Source organism: Siphateles boraxobius, unplaced genomic scaffold (assembly GCF_051911475.1).
Source record: "Siphateles boraxobius isolate OS27281-9 unplaced genomic scaffold, OSU_SipBor_1 17, whole genome shotgun sequence".
In the NCBI taxonomy this organism is placed as follows: Eukaryota; Metazoa; Chordata; class Actinopteri; order Cypriniformes; family Leuciscidae; genus Siphateles; species Siphateles boraxobius.
The window spans coordinates 9,468,376-9,488,412 of NW_027508777.1; the positions used below are offsets into that span (position 1 = coordinate 9,468,376).

At 44.1% G+C, this 20,037-nt stretch overlaps 2 protein-coding genes across 3 annotated transcripts in view; one reads left to right on the forward strand and one right to left on the reverse strand.

Annotated features, from left to right (window-relative positions):
* map9 (microtubule-associated protein 9) overlaps positions 1 to 12,275 on the forward strand; it is a 33,383-nt gene extending 21,108 nt beyond the window's left edge. The window contains exons 11-14 of one of the 2 annotated variants that reach the window (XM_077232416.1): positions 143 to 304; positions 1,120 to 1,265; positions 11,157 to 11,292; positions 11,719 to 12,275. In XM_077232416.1, coding sequence (XP_077088531.1) covers positions 143 to 304; positions 1,120 to 1,265; positions 11,157 to 11,292; positions 11,719 to 11,838 — 564 coding nt within the window. In that variant the 3' untranslated portion in view covers positions 11,839 to 12,275. The remainder of the gene's footprint in view (positions 1 to 142; positions 305 to 1,119; positions 1,266 to 11,156; positions 11,293 to 11,718) is intronic. The other variant, XM_077232417.1, reaches the window with a different exon arrangement.
* Positions 12,276 to 18,828: 6,553 nt separating this feature from the next.
* On the reverse strand, positions 18,829 to 19,965 carry npy2r (neuropeptide Y receptor Y2). The gene has a single exon (XM_077232217.1). It carries the CDS (start codon positions 19,963 to 19,965, stop codon positions 18,829 to 18,831), a length of 1,137 nt encoding a protein of 378 aa, XP_077088332.1.
* Positions 19,966 to 20,037: the final 72 nt, after the last annotated feature.

Consider the following 20,037-nt stretch of genomic DNA (forward strand, 5'->3'; position numbering starts at 1 on the left):
CAAACATAGTAACTACTCAGACAGTATGCAATTTCGGACGCACCAGAAAATGTTCAATACACATTTTTTCTGCAATAAATTAATTGAATTCTTTAGTCACCACAGTCATGTTATGATTTATTTATTGTCATTTCCCTTCGAGGAAAAGCTTGCTAAAATTGCAGATGCAAAGGCCTCTTATGATGCTTGGAAAGAGAAAAAATCTGAAGTCATCAGAAAGATAGTCCAAGAAAAACAGAAGTCAATCCAGCAACAACAAATGGAAATGGATAAAAATCAAGAAAAAAAGGAAACCGCAAAACAGGTCAGTATTTTTCATTGGTGATTATAAACCGTTTACTGTATTAAAAAGTATTAAAGGATTTGTTCTAGACATTTGTTTTTAAATTATCCACAATTATGCACACGTTAGGTGTGCACGACACCAAAACTATATTTTCAAACAGCCATACTTTATGGTTAAAAAAAAAAGATTAACAAAAATCTTTGCTTTCACATCAATAGAAAAAATAATGGTTGGTGAAAAGAAATTATATTCTGTCACACTAAAAAAATACCACCATGCCCGTCAAGGACTTCATAACAATGCCTTCAAGGCATTTTAGATCCAGCATTTAAGCCGCTTTCAGAACTGTCCCTGTCATGTCTGTTTTTTTTTCTTGTTTTTTTTTCTGATGTCTGGGCTGTCTGATGGGGTTTCGGGGTCTGAAGGCTTTACTCTTATCATTAGTTATTCTGGTGTGTGTAGGGTTTGGAGAAAGCAGTATCTGTCCTGAAATAATAGGAAGTTGACATATACTTCTTTGTGATGTACTGTACTTACCTTAGGCTAAATTAATTTTGCTAATTGTTTTAAAAATGCATGAAGCTTTGGTGACTTCATAATATTAATTGGGAGAGTTTTAATGTAGTTTAAAAAATACATTTGCCACAGCACATGACTAAAAATGAAAAATTATGGTGTTTTAAATAAAGGTAAATAAAAATGAGAGAAAGAGAGAGAGAGAGAGAGCGTGAAAGTGAGTGAGAGAGAAATGATACCCAGCAGTATATACTACTAAATGCAATTTTAGTACTATTATTCACATAAAGCTATCACAATCTAATTTACAAAATCAGGTTTTTGAGAAGTGGAAAGAGGAGCATGACAGTATCCTTAAAGACAGGATAAAGGAAAAGAAGCAGAGTGAGAGAAAAGAAAAACTACAGCAAGTCAGGGAGAAAGAGGAAAGAAAAAAGGAATGCAACTCTGCTTTCACTGAATGGTAAGAAAGACATTTAAATTACATATGATACAGTGGGTATTTATTTTTATAGTGTAAAAAATTAATGGTAAAATATGTACTATTGTGTTAACATTTTATTGACTAAAAATGCGTTAGAACATGTTCATCTCGAAGACGAGTTCGTTCGAATCAGCTACATATAGAAGGTCGGCCCACTCAATTTCCTTCTCATACATTCCCGTAGCGTCACAGTGCATTTCCCTGTTGAAGCTTAGCGTCCATTGACTTCAATGGGGCTGCTTTGAACAGTTTATTTTTTCAGTGCAACGAAACTAGACACTCATTGGATAAATGCAGCGATTATGTCCCACCCACAGACGCTCAGCGTCTCTGGGGGTGAATGGAGGAGTGGGCTGGCCTGGACTCCAGGCTTCTGCGTGATGATTGGAGGGCTTGTCGAAAGACTACATCTCCTTTTGATTGACAGCGATTTTTTACTATAAAACGTTGCTGACGCTGAAGCTATTCGAGCTCAGTCCCACCGTGGATTTTGCCAATGTAGTCGAAAGACAAACTGGTGCAACCTATTTCTTGGTATTTGCTGGGCGAAATTGCTAGCCAATTTTCATCATACATTTCACATACTTATACACCACATTCCTTGTTTAACCTAATTCCCACATTTCGAGTTTAGATCATTTGTTAATTTGTTCATTCATTCATTCATTCATACAGTAGGCTAGGCTAGCTAGGCTATAAATAAATGGACAGCTTTTATGATGTAGGCCGAAAATGTGCTTCCCCTCTTTGAAAGACCAGCAGTCGCCACTGATAAATAGCTCACATTTGATCATGCTGAAGTTATTATGCAATTATGTATTGATTAATACATTATAGAAAATTTATTATACCTGTTATACATTTGAACATAAGTGTGTGTCGGCAGTGTGTTTACGTAACCACCCTATAATGGTAAAAATCCACGGCCTTTCTAGCAGGTAAAATGCCATAAATAGATGACATCCAATCAAATTACCGCATCTTTTGCGGTCAAAAATGACTGCATCCACATAAGCAGCATGTATTTGATATGTTGCGTCGCATGCAGAGTCTGCTGCCTTAGCAAATTGCATAAATTACTGCCGTTCTCAACAATATACCTTTAAAAGTGGGGATTTAGCACTTACTAGCATAAATAACAAATATAGACACAGACTGTGCATAGAGATTGATTTTAGATTCAAATTCTCTTCGATACAAAAACATACCCTTGTGTGAGTTCTTGTTTATAATGTTGATCATATATTTTACGAGCAAGAATGCAATCTCCTGAATATCCACACGATTTCAAATGTGACATTGATTTTATACAACAGTTCAACAAACGAAAGGGTAATATTAAGTGATGTTCATTTTGAACACAGTATTTTTTATGAGTTCCCAGGGCTTGAATTTGAATGGCGCAGGAAAGGTATTGCGCATAATTTTCTAATCATTCCCGCAGGTCTCCCACTTATAATATGGGAAATTCCCGCAAACATTGATTCACTTTAGCATGTAGGTTGTATTAGTAAATTAATCCACACAGTAAATGAATCCACACAGGGTGAATATAATCCATATGTACACACATTAATCCACACATGGTGGGTTGCACCAATAAGGATTAAATTAGGCACAGTTTAGAGCTAATCTAGGATTTGTTGATCTGGGCTGCACCACTTAATTTTAAACACCGATTTAACAAATCGCAGATTAGAATTTTAACCTGCTATTAAAACCTCATTTATGATTAATTTTCTCCACCATGATGGATTCGCCGTTGTTGTTATTAAACAGTAACAATGTTAATTTTTAATTTTCTTCAATTGACCACCAGAAACTCTCTCTCTCCTATGAAAATAGCTCTTGCCGATAAAGGAAATAAACTTTTAAAATGTCAACTGTCTTTATAAACTGTTATGTAGAGAGACCGTTACTGATAAAGCAGGCATGCTAATGGTCATTTCATAAGCCGGTAAATATATTTATAGTAGCTTATCAATTAATGGAGTAATATGGCAGCATAACATATGACAAAACAACTGAAAAAAGAAAAAAAAACTGCCATGATTCGCAGAGTGACTATCTCCACTCGTGATAGCGCCACCATGTCCGTTTAATCGCCACCCAGCAGCTACGTGTGCAGGGCTTACCTTATCATCACCAATGTCATTACATGCTAAATATATTCCTCTCTTCTTTTCTTTGTCCGACACCGAGGTGCACCGAGATGAGTGACGGATCCGCATCCCATACTCGTTAGCAAACTAAGTTTAGGGGCCGCCACGACCCTCACACTCTGCCGGCTCAATGTGCTTTATTTGCTCTGAGACCTAAAGACCCACTGTTTCTGTCTTTGTTCAAACAGCCACATATTTTAATTGTAGGTGCACTTTATTTTATTTAAACATCATCACCTGCAAGTTTAAAGTTTATCCCTAATTGAAATTTAAATATGAGTTTAAAGTTATGGTGCAACAGGATTCAAGTTAATCTGAAATGTAAACCTGCTTATTTTTAAACAAGGTTTAAAGTTTGGTGCAACAGAATTATTAGATAAACCTTGATTTAATCTAGATTTAGTATTAATCATTGTTGGTGCATGCCACCCACAGATTAAAAAAATCTAATCAGTCATTTTAAAACTTTGTGCGAGACGCAATTTCACAAACAGCGTGAGTGATTCAGCGGTGCTGCGTCTTCTCTCTCTCATGGGTTGCACAAGGCCTGTTATGTCTTAAATAAGCATAAAATGCATGTGACAGTATGATGAACTCAGGATCCATGCACACGCTCTTAAAGTGACAGCAGCCATGTCATTCATTTCGTTGTCAAAACAACAAAAGATAGATTTTATTTTAAGGAATCAGGATTAATATCTTATGTATTTAATTTAGTCAGGACTAAAATACTACCCAGTGTCATTTTACATTTGATTACTTTATTCAGTTTCTGTAGTATTTCTGTAGGAGCGCGGGGGCCCAACCCCAGAAGGCAGAGCGTCGCGGAGTAGGGGCGGTGAATGTGGTGCACTTACCTGGCTCCATGGGTCCCCTGTGGGACTGGGTAGGGAGGCGTAAAGAGGCAGTGCATCCTCGAATTGCGGACTCCTTGCCCATGGCGAATGAGGGTGTGGCTGAGAGTGAGGAAGCGGAGCGTTGCTCACTGCCAGCACAGACCCAGTATGGCCCAGAGGTTGAGGAACTTGTTCTTTTATTGAGAATGTGGCCTTTAAATGAAACTGAAGATGCTCCACCTATCCCTCCTCTGGGGGAAGGAAGATGAAGAAGTGTTATTTATATAGCGCCTTACCATAGCTCAAGGCCGCTTTATATTGTACATTACAAAACATTTACAAACCCACACACACATTGCAAACACATAAGGACACATACAGCCACATTAACCAAAATACATGTTAAATAGATAGTATTTTAGATGAGTCTTGAAGGTATCCACAAATGAGGTATTACGAAGTGTAAGGGGTAGTGAATTCCATAATGTAGGAGCATTAACACTAAATGACCTTCCACCTACAGTGGACAACCGATAACGAGGGATGGACAAGAAACCAAGTTCAGCTGATTTAAGGGACTGGGCAAGGCTAGGAATAAATTAGATCAGACAGATATGGAGGTGCAAGACCATTTAGTGCCTTAAACGTTAGAAGTAACATCTTAAAGTGATGCCACGGGTAGCCAGTGAAGATCATGCAGCATAAGGTGTAATGTGAGCAGAACGCCTGGTGGAGGTGAGAACTCTTGCTGCTGAGTTTTGAAAATACCATAATCTTGCAATAAGATTTTTGGGCAGACCAAGAAATAGAGCATTGCAATAATCCAGACATCGTGTGATTAATGCATGAATTTAGGTTTCAGCATCAGCTTAGAGTGAGTGAAGATCGAAGACATGCAATATGACGAAGATGGAAAAAAAGTTTTCCATATTACGAAGATGGAAAAAAAGGATGGAAAAGAAATTTGAGAGCCAAAAGACAGAGTTGAGTCAAATAATCTACCAAGGTTGCAGATAGATGATGTGGGCTAAACATGAACCCCATCGATATCAAAGGACACGTTCATCTTTTTGACTGAGGTAGCAGAACCAATCATCAATATTTCAGTTTTGTTATTATTTAGTTTGAGGAAATTCAGGGACTTCCAATGCTTGATATCCCTGATACATGTAGTGAGTGAGTCGGGCAGGGATGGCCTATCAGAGCTGGTGGTAAGATAAATTTGAATGTCATCAGCATAGCAATGAAATTGAAGTCCATGCATACGTATTTTGTCACCAAGTGGATATATTTAAATGATGAACAGTAGTGGGCCAAGAACTGAACCTTGAGGAACACCCTGTGTAAGCGGAGCAGTGGCAGATCTATACCCTTGTATAGTGACATAATACTTTCTGTCGCTGATGTAGGAAATGAGCCAGGAAAGAGCTGGACCAGTGATGCCGATATCAGAAAGGCAAGAGATGAGCAAGAGATGGCAGACTGTGTCAAATGCAGCACTTAGATCGAAGAAGTTCAAAAAGACCATTAGCACCTTTTCAAGAATTTTCCTTAAGAATTGTAAATTAGATATTGGCCTGTAATCGTCCATGTTTAGATGGTCAAGGTTTTTTTGAGGATTGGGGCCACTGCAGCCATTTTTAATTCTGCTGGAACAATGGCTGATGTTAAACTAGTTTATCATATGTGTTATGAAAGGTGCAACCTCTGGGACACACATTTTAAGCAAAACAGTAGGTGTAGGATCAAGCGGGCAGGATGTGGAATTAGACTTCACAATAAGATCAGTTATGCCAGCAGAGGTAGTCAGAGTGAAAGCAGAGAGAGGATGACAGGATGACTCCGGTCTACCCGGAGCCGCTGCAGCCGCAAGGGGACGCCATCGGTGACGAGCAGGCTGTGGGCAACCGCACGGCGGCTTGGTGGCAGAGTCACGCCGAGGCAGGATGTGTTTCATGGCCTCCATCTGCTTCTGGATTTCGGAGAACTGCTGGGCGAAGTCCTCAACAGTGTCGCCGAAAACGCCAACCTGGGAGATGGGGGCGTTGAGAAAGCAAACTTTATCTACGTCCTTCATCTCAGCCAGGTCCAACCAGAGATGACATTCCTAGACCACCAGAGTGGACATCTTCTGGCCGAGGGCCGGACTTTGGTCAGTCACTGTGCGCAGTTCCTGCAACAACCCCGGCTCAGAACTACCCTCGTGCAGCTCTTTGCGAGCTTTTACCTGATGGACCTGCAGGATGGCCATGGCATGCGAGGCGGAGGCGGCATGTCCAGGGGCGCTGTAAGCCTTAGCAGCCAGGGCTGCTGTTGTGTTACTCGCTCTGGACCGAAGGCACAGATGTTTCTGCCAGGGGGCACTTTGAGGGCAATTGCACGCTCCACATCTGGAACGTCCACGTAGCCATTGGCGGCCCCACTATCGAGGATAGTGAGAGTGGAGGAAGAAGAATGGCTTCGGGCAGAGAAAGGTCCTTTCCATGACTTCTGAACCTCCTCATGCACCTCTGGGAAGAAAGGCACTGGAGCGGTGTGCGGCACCCAGGAACCAATCATCCAGCCAGCAAACGTCAGTAAATTACCTCATCCAGAAACACAAGGATGGAAAGACATATTGAAAAGACGCTGACCACACGAGCTTGCTCTTTTAAGGAAGTGCTCTTTTAGCTGAAGCGCCGAGGGGTGTATGCTGCACTGATGTAAACACCACTGGAATTCACCTTCACACCGGTAGTAACATTCCACGACAAGCTGCAGACAAAGTAGCAATTAAAATAGCTGTTTTTGGAGTAATCTCCTAGTAACAATTAATTAAAATTAACTGATAATTTACTCACCTTCTTTGTTTCTTCAGTCAAAAATTGTCACGGAACGTGCAAGGTAAAAAAGGTGTGAGGACTCAAATGCAGAGAATGGTAATTTATTACAAAAATAAACAAACACAAAGCAAAACCCACGAGGGGGAAAAACACAATAAATAAGAATGAAACAACTGAACCTTAACATGAAACGGGGAATCACGGGGAACAGGAGACATTAGACAAATGATCCGACAAAGACTGCAAACAAGAGGAGACTTAAGAAGGGAACAAATCAAGAGGGGACAGGTGGAAGAAATCAAACAATAATCAGGTAACGAGGGGGAGGGATCAGACAACGACCAGAGCACATGGCCCAAAATAACAAAACACCCATGTGCAACACAAGACAGGACAGGCATGTGACATTACCCCCTCCCTACGGAGCGGCTACCAGACGCTCCATAAGACCAGGGCGGGACAGGAAGGAAACACCAGGGCGGGACAGGAAGGAAACACCAGGGCGGGACGGAAGGAAACACCAGGGCAGGACGGGAGGGACAGACCGCTTACTCCTGGGAGGCCAGGGCGAAGCAGACAGTCCATCGGGCGGCCAGGGCGAAGCAGACAGTCCATCGGACGGCCAGGGCGAAGCAGACAGTCCATCGGGCGGCCAGGGCGAAGCAGACAGTCCATCGGGCGGCCAGGGCGAAGCAGACAGTCCATCGGGCGGCCAGGGCGAAGCAGACAGTCCATCGGGCGGCCAGGGCGAAGCAGACAGTCCATCGGGCGGCCAGGGCAAAGCAGACAGTCCATCGGGCGGCCAGGGCGAAGCAGACAGTCCATCGGGCGGCCGGGGCGAAGCAGACAGTCCATCGGGCGGCCAGGGCGGTGAAGACCCCTCGGGCGGCCACGACGGTGGCTCATTATCAGGTACAGCGGACACCGGCTCAGGAACAACAGACACCGGCTCAGGAACAACAGACACCGGCTCAGGAACAATAGACACAAGAACTGTAATAGTCACAAGAACAAACACAGAAACAAACACTGGCTCTGGCGCTGGAACAGGCGCTGGCTCTGGAACAGACATTGGCTCCAGCTCTGGAACAGGCCTTGGCTCTGCCTCCGGCTCAGGAACAGGCACTGGCTCTGCCTCCGGCTCTGGAACAGCAGACACTGGCTCCGGCTCTGGAACAGCAGACACTGGCTCTGCCTCCAGCTCTGGAACGGGCACTGGCTCTGCCTCCACTATATGGAGAAAAATCCTGGAATGTTTTTCTTAAAAACCTTAATTTCTTTTCGACTGAAGAAAGAAAAACTTCTTGGATGACATGGGGGTGAGTAAATTATCAGGAAATTTTAATTCTGAAGTGAACTAATCCTTTAAAATTGCCTTTGTTTGCTGTTTGCTTTTAGAAATGTACTCTTTGTAGCTGTAGATGAATGGAAAGCAAAATATGAATGAAGTGAGTAATCCCGGTCCTATTTATACCCCTATTGTCACGGTGGGTAGTGGAGAATGGAAAAGAGGGCGGCCAGGGCGGTGAAGGCCCCTCGGGCGGCCAGGGCGACCACGGCACAGGAACAGCAACAGACACCGGCTCAGGAACAGCAACAGACACCGGCTCAGGAACAGCAACAGACACCGGCTCAGGAACAGCAACAGACACCGGCTCAGGAACAGCAACAGACACCGGCTCAGGAACAGCAACAGACACCGGCTCAGAAACAGCAACAGACACCGGCTCAGAAACAGCAACAGACACCGGCTCAGGAACAGCAACAGACACCGACCCGGCGGCGGCCATCCTGTCTGGGGACACTGGAACAGACACTGGCTCTGGCTCAGGGACAGACACCAGAACTGTAAAAGCCACAAGAACAGACACAAACACAGAAACAAACACTGGCTCTGGAACAGGTACTAGCACTGGCTCCGGCTCTGGAACAGGCACTGGCTCTGGCTCCGGCTCTGGAACAGGCACTGGCTAGGGCTCCGGAACAGGCACTGGCTCCGGCTCTGGAAGAGGCACTGGCTCCGGACGACACTGAACAGCAGACACTGACTCCAGCTCAGGAACAGCAGACACTGGCATGTCCAGGATCCGAGCCAGACGCTCCAAATAGTCCATCACTGCCTTGGCGGCCCCACAAATGGGCATCTCTAGATCTGTCTCAGACTGGGCAGATGGGACGTGAACAGTCTCAGACTGGGCAGATGGGACGTGAACAGTCTCTGGCTTGGCAGATGTGACGTGAACAGTCTCTGACTGGGCAGACGTGACCAGTCTCTGACTGGGCAGACGGAACGTGCACAGTCTCTGACTGGGCAGACTGAACTCGAACAGTCTCTGACTGGGCAGACGGAACATGAACCGTCTCTGACTGGGCAGACGGAACGAGAACAGTCTCTGACTGGGCAGACGGAACGAGAACAGTCTCTGACTGGGCAGACGGAACGAGAACAGTCTCTGACTGGGCAGCGACGACATGAACCGACTCTGAATGGATAGGCGCAGGTCTCCTCCTCCTCCTCCGTCCTTTCTGATGAATGTGTGCAGAGTCGAGGCTGGCTAAAACCATCGATGAAGTCCCAACACTGGACGGATCTAGTGACGACGACTTTATTCCAAATGAGACCAGTGATGAGGACTCTGCTGCCCTCCTCTCCTCATTCCTTTGAGCGCATATGGAAAAATATTTAAATAAAGAAATCCCATTCTCCCTCTCCGCAGGACAAAGTTCGCTCCGCTGAATCCACATATTGGTCTCGTTCGTTCTGTCACGGTGGGTAGTGGAATGGAAAAGTGGACTCAAGTGAGTGAAATGAAAAGGTTTAATAAAGATAAAACATAAAATAAACAAACCAACAAAAGAAATCCAAGGTCTCAGAACTTAATCCAACACAGACTTGGCAGAACAGGACAGGCACAGAACTCCAAGCGACTAACACACGTAACAATAACAACGAACAAGCACAGGAACGCAAACACAGGTAGACTAAATACGGAGGCAAACAAAGGAGGGTAACGAGGAGGACAGGTGAGACAAATAAACCAATAATCAGATAACAAGGAGGAGGGACCAGACAATGACAAGAGCACATGGCCCAAAATAACAAAACACCCATGTGCATCACAAGACAGGACAGACATGTGACACCTATGTCCAGGTAGGTGTGACTCGGCATGCAAGTCTCACTGACCATAACCATTGGCTATTTTTGTTACCACGTGGAGGTGAGACCCCATGACATCAGTCCGACGTAACGTAGAACGTGACTGACTGAATGGGAATGATTGCTTAAGGCACACAGACATATCCTGATAGAGTTCTTTAAAAATTAATAAAATAATCAAAATAATATTAAATGTTTTCTGTTGCAAGGTTGGGTGGGTGTCCCTTATTTTGCCACAGTGGAGGTGGCAACCCTATTTAACCGCAGCATTTAAGTAAGAAATGTGTTCTTATTAAAGCTAATAAAGTTAATTCAATTTAAGAGCAGTGAGTAGTTTTCTGTTTTTCTGTTGTTGTTTGATTCATATTAACAGCATATAAAGCTGTAGGTACTGTATATTACTGCTTTCACTCCAATACACAGATTTAACATACAAATGTGATTTCTTTACTTGCTGTTTACGATCAGACATCACCGACTGTGTTTATCTGAACTTTGTCAGATACACTTAAGGTTATGTCAAAAACACACAGTTTAAGCGCAATAACACATGAAAGAGAACTTAGTTTAATACTCAAGGGATGCGCTGTCTGACATGTAGTTTTCTGAGTAGCAGTTCAGATACATGGATGAAAACAGCATGTTTTTCCTTCCACTCAGAAATGGACATTTATAACATGATATAAAATATGATCTGTGGGGTAGCTGAAACTACACAGACATTCTGGGGTCACCTGAGATTTAAATTACATCTTGTAAAAAGGGGCATACTTGGACCCCTTTTAGATGTAAATGTGCCCTTTGTGAAGCCTCAGATTATAGATCGAATTTAATGAATGTGCCGTCTTGCAGAACATGACTTTCATTTAATTATTTTACATATTACATAGGAGTGACCGAAAAAAGGATGTCATTGAAGAGAAGGTAAGGGCAGAACGCAGGAAGGAGAAATTAAAGGAAATGGAGGAGAAATTTGAAAAGGAGGAAAATGAAAAAATGGCCTTGGAGATGTACGACAAATGGCTGGTATGTTACAGGAAATTTATTTAGACACAATTTCCCAATCACACATATCATTTTGCACTGTAAAACAGTTTTGTAGAAAATATATTTCCATGACATTGCTGTTTATTATTTATTAAAAAGTTAGTTCTATAGTAAAAAGTTCTTGGAACTCTTCTTAAATGGCATTTGCCATAAAATGTTTGTCATTATGGTGTATGTTATGTGTGTGAAAAGGGCAGATCAGTCATATTTCTATTAAGTGGGGTTGTTCAGTCCTCATTTGTCACGCCATGCACTAAAGATTCCTACGTATATACACACATTTAAACAGATGATTTAACATTATTTAAATTACATTATTTTTTAATGAGCAAACTGTAAACAAAAGATTTTCATTGTTTTGCCTCTGATGTTGAATTTATTTGGTCCTGGTCCTTTTTATTACAGAGAAGAAAAGAGTTTCAACAAAAACGAGAGAGAAATGAAAAAAGGATACAGGCTATTCTTCAGGATGAGCCCCCTCTACCCTGGAGCCCACCTAATAAAACCATCCCATTTGGAAAATGAGGTTTATTTAATTTAATTGAACCTGCTTTTTTGACATTTGATATACTAATTTCAGGAATCGTTGATAAATTAAACTAAAATTCCCTTAATGTAATACTGTAACACTACATATCATTTTCATCAAGAAGTCTTTAAGTTATAAAGCGATTTTAAGATATTTGTCTAAATATCATAAAGTTGATCATAAACATGCTAGATAAGAGAGATAGCGATAAATACGTGCTGTTATTTTATCATCACATTGTAGGTTTATCAAAGCCTTAACCTTTTATACATTAAATGTGTGTTTTGTTTTTTAAATCATGTGTTCAAATTATGTTCTTTTATGGAATTTGTTTACTTGTTGACAAAACATTCACAGTTTGGACCTTTTCATTGTTTGTTCTTGTTAAACTTTATTGTATTATATATATTATAAAACATATCTTGAAATTGTATATCTGTGTCTATATTACTTCTCTTAAACTCAGTTAATCAGCCTTCTGAGCCTTGCAGGCACTTTGCTGAATTGGTCTCTTCAAAGGTAATCAAAGCCTGGGATTTTTATAAATGGTTCTTTAATATTTGATGACTCATGGGCATGAATTTACCCATCAGCACCCTGTGCCCTACCAATTAATGTTCTGCTATTGTATAAAGTATATTATAACCTTTTTTTATCCCTGTAGGAGGGGAAATATTGTTCCTTGTGGCATCAAAGACTTTAACACTGAAGCAATGGAAATTTGGCATCCTCGGTAAAATAAGTGAAGTGACTACTAGGAACTACCTTAAAGATTCTGTGTCCTTAGCGTTATAGTGGTAATGCACATGCCTATCATTTTTTAGGCTAAAAGCCATCTGCTTGAAATAAAAATCCCTAATGCAATAATGTCTGTGGATAAATAGCTTTGTGCAGAAACAGGAATTCAATTGTGAATTGTAGATATAATAAAAGTGGCTTTTGGGACATTCAAAGACGGGCAGGACAGTCATTGACAGGATCAATACTTTGAGAGCCTCTTATTCTATTTTTATGTTGTTGTGCAGCGAGTATGGATTGGTCTGTTCCTGTCAGTTGATCTTTCAGGGGCCATTGGCTATCAGAATTAGGAATACTGATCTTAATGTACATTTCATTTGTAAACCATATTTATTTATTGTTTTTGTATCTGTCTGGTGCATGGGCAAAAAATCACAATCCCTCTCTATATCAAAACTAATAAAAAAAATCTATTTTTTTTATTATAAAAAATATATATATATATATATTATGGTTTATAATTCTAAATAATATAGAGTTGTCATTGCACATGATCTTTGCCCAATATGGAATCTCCATAAGAGACAGGTTGAGACAACATCCCACCACAGAGACTTCTTGTTTAATGAACTTAAGACATCATTTTATGAGAATATTTGTGTTTTAATGACCATATGTAACCTTGACGTTCCTCTGCAGTCGGTCAGTCGACGCCACGTCGAGACCGACGAGACAAACGAATAGGAATCCCTACCAAAGGGCCACAGTTGCTTACCCCACCCCATCCTTCTGTTAGGAAGCGAGAACGTTGCAGAACCCACATTCTTTCCCGAAGGAATTATGTGGAGATATACATATGGACTAACACATAGGTTGTACTTCATATGAATACTGGGTGACTTAGCCCAAGGGAAAGACACAGGCTTCCGTTTAGGAGCAGCCGTGGAAGAAATACACATGTGGGATCCCCACAGGGTCACACATATGGGACCCAGTCTAGACCCGGTTCTCAGGATTCAACGGATAAAGGTTCCGCCCTCCAGGCTGAGGGTGTTGGAGGACTCAACAGGTTTTTCTCTCTGGAGTAATAAGGGTGCACAGTAGGGTGCAACAAGCCGACAGAGCTGGGCCTCTCAGTGCTTCTACCCATTTAGGGTGAGAACACGGGGTCTCGTTACAACATGGTTGTCACCCGGCCCAAACTCTAGGCACTATTCGTCGACCGGAAATGCCTGCATGTTCCCTACCCTCTTGATAGAGGCCAGAGTGCAACCAGCAGCAAAATGTTCATGGAGAGAAACTTTAAGTCTGCTGTTTGCAAAGGCTCAAAGGGAGCATTCCAGAGTGCTCGAAGCACCAGGGAAAGTTCCCAAGAGGGTATGGAGGGGGGTCAAGGAGCATTTAACCGTCTCGCCCCCCCTGAGGAACCTGACGACCAGGTCGTGCTTTCCTACTGTTTTACCATCTATGTGGTCGTGATATGCTGAAATAGGAGCAGCATGTACTTTGAGGGTGGAGGGAGAAAGCCTTCGCTCCAACCCTTACTGCAAGAAGGAAAGCACGGACACTATCGAGTGTTCCCTCGGTCAGGGAGTAAAACAGCTGGCAGTGGGAGGTCTCTGAGGAGGCAAACAGGTCTACCTGAGCCTCCCCAAACTCTCTCCAGATCAGCTGAACCGCCTGGGGGTGGAGTCACCATTCTCCCGGGAGCACAGCTCGTGATAGCTCGTCAGCCACACGGTTGAGCACACCGGGGAAATACATGGCAGGAAGTGACCTCAGATGCTTCTGACTCCAGAGGAGGAGATGGCGGGTGATGGATCTGTGAACACCACAGCGTGCCTGGACACCAGGTCCAAGGGCACCCCTGCCCGCAGGAACAAGGGGTCTGACCACGGGCTAAAGGTCTGGCGGCACGCCTGTGTGATTGTCACCCAGTGAGTGATGCCACGCCCATCTCGGGACTCGGCCATGAAGCCAGTGCTGAAGCTGTCTCATATGTAATAGCCCGAGCAGTGTTACCGCTGATGCCGCTGCCATACACCCCAGGAGCCTCTGAAAGAATTTCAGTGGGACCGCTGTCCTGCCTTTGAACGTATTCAGGCAGTTCAGCACCGACCAAGCGCGTTCCTCTGTGAGGCACGCTGTCTGTGCGACCGAATCCAACTCTATACCGAAAAAAGAGATCCTCTGCACGGGGGAGAGTTTGCTCTTTTCCCAGTTGACCTGAAGACCCAACTAGCTGAGGTGCCTGAGCACGAGGTCCCTGTGTTCGCATAACCGATCTTGAGAGTGTGCTAGTATTAGCCAGTCGTCAAGATAGTTGAGGATGTGAACGACCTGTTTTCTCATGGGAACAATGGCCCCCTCCGTGACTTTCGTGAAGACCCGGGGAGACAGTGACAGCCCGAAGGGCAGGACCTTGAACTGATATGCTCAACCCTCAAACTAAAGCGCAGAAACGGCCTGTGTCGAGGGAGAATCGAGACTTGAAAGTATGCGTCCTTCAGGTTGATCACTGCAAACCAATCTCGGGGACGGATGCATTAAAAAATGCTTCTCTGCGTGAGCATTTTGAACGGTAGTTTGTGGAGACTCGAAGGGTCCAAGATCGGTCGTAACCCACTTCCTTTCTTGGGTACAATGAAGTAGGGACTGTAGTGCCCTGACCTCATAGCGGCTGCAGGGACCGGAACACCGCTTGCAAAACATGGGCATCAGCTGCTCTCACTGTAGTGGAGTAGATGGCCTGAAACTTGGGGGGACGCCGGGCGAATTCAATCGCATAGCCGAGCCTGATGGTCCGAATGAGCAGAGACCATACAAGCGGGACCATAGGGAGACCACTGGGGCAGGAGCCGCACGATGAGGGTTGGTTGCATTATCGAACTGCACGCTGCTGCCCACTGGTGATAGCAGAGGCGGATGAGAGTAGTGAGGATTCTCTCCCCCCACTTCTCTCCGGGCCCTCTTCAGACCCAGAGATGGAAGAAACTGCTGTTTTATTGAAAATAAATAACTGCTGTTTTATTGAAAATTTGAGTACGCTGCTGCCTGCTGGCGATAGCAGAGGCGGATGAGAGTAGTGAGGATTCTCTCCCCCCACTTCTCTCCGGGCCCTCTTCAGACCCAGAGATGGAAGAAACTGCTGTTTTATTGAAAATAAATAACTGCTGTTTTATTGAAAATTTGAGTACCGCTGGTGTTGACGCCAGCGGCTGAACGAAAACAAAAGGAAACACAGGATTTACCACCCGGCCTTCTCCCGGGGGAGGTAGTGGTGCGGTCACCATCTCCCGAAGAGCAGTCCCATCCATCTCCGGGTCGCCCATTCTAGGGCCACTTACCCCTGGCTTTGCTGCCCACCATAGTGGACATCGCACGACCCAACGACCGCATGGTCACCTTCATCGCAGCACGAAGTTCCTGAAGAACTTGGGAATCATGGCCACGCTTGTGCAGGTCCTTCAGTGCCTTGGCCTGATGGACCTGCAACAACGCCATTGCGTGTGTGGCAGAGGCGGCTTCCCCACAGGCCTTGTAAGCCTTGCCGGTAACTCCGACGAGTACTCTCAGGCCCGGGAAGGGATACACGGCTCTCCGCACCAAATGGAGTTGGGGCACAGCTGCATTGCAATGGGCAGCTCCACTGGAAGGATGCGTGTGTACCCCTTAGCCGCCCTGCCATCAAGGGCGGTGAGGGAGGAGGAGCCACCGGGACGGTTTCTGGCAGTGAAAGGTTCCGTCCACGCCCCAGTTAGCTCCTCATTCACTTCTGGGAAGAAAGGCACTGGGGTGAGAACCAGCGTGTGCCACCCCGAGAAACCGATCATCCAGGCTCGAGGGCTCGGGACACGATGAGGGTTCCACTCAAGCCTGATCCTGTTGGCGGCCCAGGAAAGCATGGCCATCATTTCTGGGTCCGACTCGGGAGAACCACTGCCACACCCGAAGGGGGCAGTGGCGCGAAATCATCATCCGCAGAGAAGTCTGATCCGCCCTCCATTGCAGCGATCGACATCTGTTCATCGTGGGGAGTGCCGAAGAAAACGACTGGTACACACCTCGTGGATGGTCAAGCACGTTCCGTCGGCAGCTCTACTGGTCGCGGAGCGTGAGAGGGATGAGGGTCCCTTGGAGGTTAGTTCCCCAGAAGGAAGCGTGCTCACCGTGTTCCTCAGGTCACCCGTACCACTGCCTGAAGTAACCCTCAGAGGATCGTTAGATGGCAGCAGAGGCACAGGGACTCCGCCCCTTTGCAGGAACGAGAGTCTCGACCGTAATCTAATTAGAGGAACCTAATTACCTGCGAGATATGGGGTGTCTGAAACAGAAAGCACCTGGCTTGCTGCCTCACTGCCCAATGAATTTGTTGATTCATATGCATTTTTGTATAAACCTTTTATACTTTTGTTAAACTTGTTTCACACCAGCTTTCAAGGCACCAATATATTAAATTCAAGTGAGCTGTACAGACAATCAAGCAAATACTTTAACCTCTTCCACTCTAAGGCATATTTTGGAATTCCGCCTGAATTTAACACACCCAAGTTTAAATATTCACCCTAGACACAAACAGTGTAGGAAATTTAAAAAGCTAGTGTCATTGTACAGAAAACCCTTCAAATTTACTAAATCAGATTGCAAAACTTAAAAAATAGCATGGTATGCTTTTAAAATATTACGATGAACATAAAAAAATAGGCCTTTTATTTTTTATTTTTTTTAGAATCCTGTCTTTGAAAATCTGTGATTCAGGTACTGTTTGCTCTGGGGACCTGCTGATTATATTGTTTGACTCCACTAGGTGGCAGTATCCACCAGAAAAAAAGATTTTTTCTTTTGCAGGTTGATCACTGCAAACCAATCTCGGGGACGGATGCATTAAAAAATGCTTCTCTGCGTGAGCATTTTGAACGGTAGTTTGTGGAGACTCGAAGGGTCCAAGATCGGTCGTAACCCACTTCCTTTCTTAGGTACAATGAAGTAGGGACTGTAGTGCCCTGACCTCATAGCGGCTGCAGGGACCGGAACTCCGCTTGCAAAACATGGGCATCAGCTGCTCTCACTGTAGTGGAGTAGATGGCCTGAAACTTGGGGGGACGCCGGGCGAATTCAATCGCATAGCCGAGCCTGATGGTCCGAATGAGCAGAGACCATACAAGCGGGACCATAGGGAGACCACTGGGGCAGGAGCCGCACGATGAGGGTTGGTTGCATTATCGAACTGCACGCTGCTGCCCGCTGGTGATAGCAGAGGCGGATGAGAGTAGTGAGGATTCTCTCCCCCCACTTCTCTCCGGGCCCTCTTCAGACCCAGAGATGGAAGAAACTGCTGTTTTATTGAAAATAAATAACTGCTGTTTTATTGAAAATTTGAGTACGCTGCTGCCCGCTGGCGATAGCAGAGGCGGATGAGAGTAGTGAGGATTCTCTCCCCCCACTTCTCTCCGGGCCCTCTTCAGACCCAGAGATGGAAGAACCCTCGGAGGATCGTTAGATGGCAGCAGAGGCACAGGGACTCCGCCCCTTTGCAGGAACGAGAGTCTCGACCGTAATCTAATTAGAGGAACCTAATTACCTGCGAGATATGGGGTGTCTGAAACAGAAAGCACCTGGCTTGCTGCCTCACTGCCCAATGAATTTGTTGATTCATATGCATTTTTGTATAAACCTTTTATACTTTTGTTAAACTTGTTTCACACCAGCTTTCAAGGCACCAATATATTAAATTCAAGTGAGTTGTACAGACAATCAAGCAAATACTTTAACTTATTGTCCTTATTTCTCTATATAAATTAAACCACATATATTAAAAATATATATATTGAGAATTGACTACTGCACTGTCAGAAATTATTTTTTATAGACAGGATCAAATGCAAACACTTGATTCCAACTTGCCCTGATGTCTTCCTACTGCTGGCTTTTTACAACCATTTTGCATAAAATCCCCTTTATTTTCACAGGAAGCAAACAGAAAAACTAGAATATACTTAACATGAGATCCCTGTCTCACTGAGTTTTATTTTTACAGATCAAATGATGATTCTGCATATAAACAAATACATATTACATTTTAACAACTAAATACAACATTCCAAACTAAGTGTTTAGTCACAAATTCACCATAATTGTCTCATATATTTGTAGCGTTCAGTCTTCAGATTTACGTACAGTCCTTCTTTACAGTAGACTTTCTCCTTATGTTTACATTTTGTTTTGAAATCTCAAAAAGCAAATGGCCATCACAGCAGAGTGTTTTCTTGTTTAAAGGCTACACTGATTGCGTTTTGCTTATTGCGTGTACTTTTCTCACTTACTGCCTCACTGCTACAAACTCTTCTCATTCCGTTGTTTAACCTTCCACATTTGAAAACAACCACAAAAGATCTTCTATAGTTTCTGTTCATCCAGCCATAGAGGATGGGATTGGCAAAGGTGGAGCACATAGCCACAATATGAAAAGCTGTATAGAGCAATTTAAAGTCTTTCATTTCCAATACACTGCTATCAATATCCACAGCCAGCTGGAAGGCATGAAAGGGCAGCCAGCTAACGGTAAAGACCACCACTACAGCCACCAGCATTTTCGTCGTCTTCTGTCGCCGTTGATGACGGTCGCTACGGCCACCGCCGGGGCTGACATGATTTCTTAGCTTGTTCCAGATTCGAGTGTACGCAAAAGAAATGATAGACAGTGGCAGCCCGTACTGCAGGAAAAACATGGCGATGCTGTAGATTGTCCCATCCGCGCTACTTCCAGGCCACTTCTCTGCGCAACCCTGAATTGTCTGCTCAGGCGTTAGGTCGAAGGTCACATATTCACGGAAGATAGCTAGAGGGCTGGCAAGGATCGCGCTTGCCACCCATGTGATCGCAATCACGACTATGCACATGTCTTTGGACATCTTTGTTTCCATGTGGTAGACAATGCTGCGGTACCTGTCCAGCGCTATAATGTTGAGCGTGATGGTTGAAACGTGGACCGCTAAACCTTGTGAGTATGGCAGCAAGTAGCACATCACCTGTCCGAATTTCCACTCTCCATAGAGAGTGTACATCAAAGTAAAAGGGAGACACAATGTGTTGACCAACAAGTCTGCTACAGCCAAGTTGACAATGAAATAGTTAGTAACCGTGTGTAAATTTCTAAACTTGTACACGACATATATGACCAAAGAGTTCCCGGTTACGCCAAAGACGATGATGGTGCTGTAAGCCAAAATCAAGATCACTTGAACACCCACCAGTTTTGTACTGTCTTCCAGACCATCTAAGACACCTTCAACTTGGATAGTGGGTGGTGTACAACAGTTTGAGGACTGAATTAAGGAGTTCAGGGTTTCGTCTTCAGATGTGTTTGTTTCGGTTCTTATATCCATGTTTAGCATTTGTTCACTTTTGTCACTTACTCTGAAAAAAAGAGAATGAGTTAAGTGAATATTAAAAGTAAA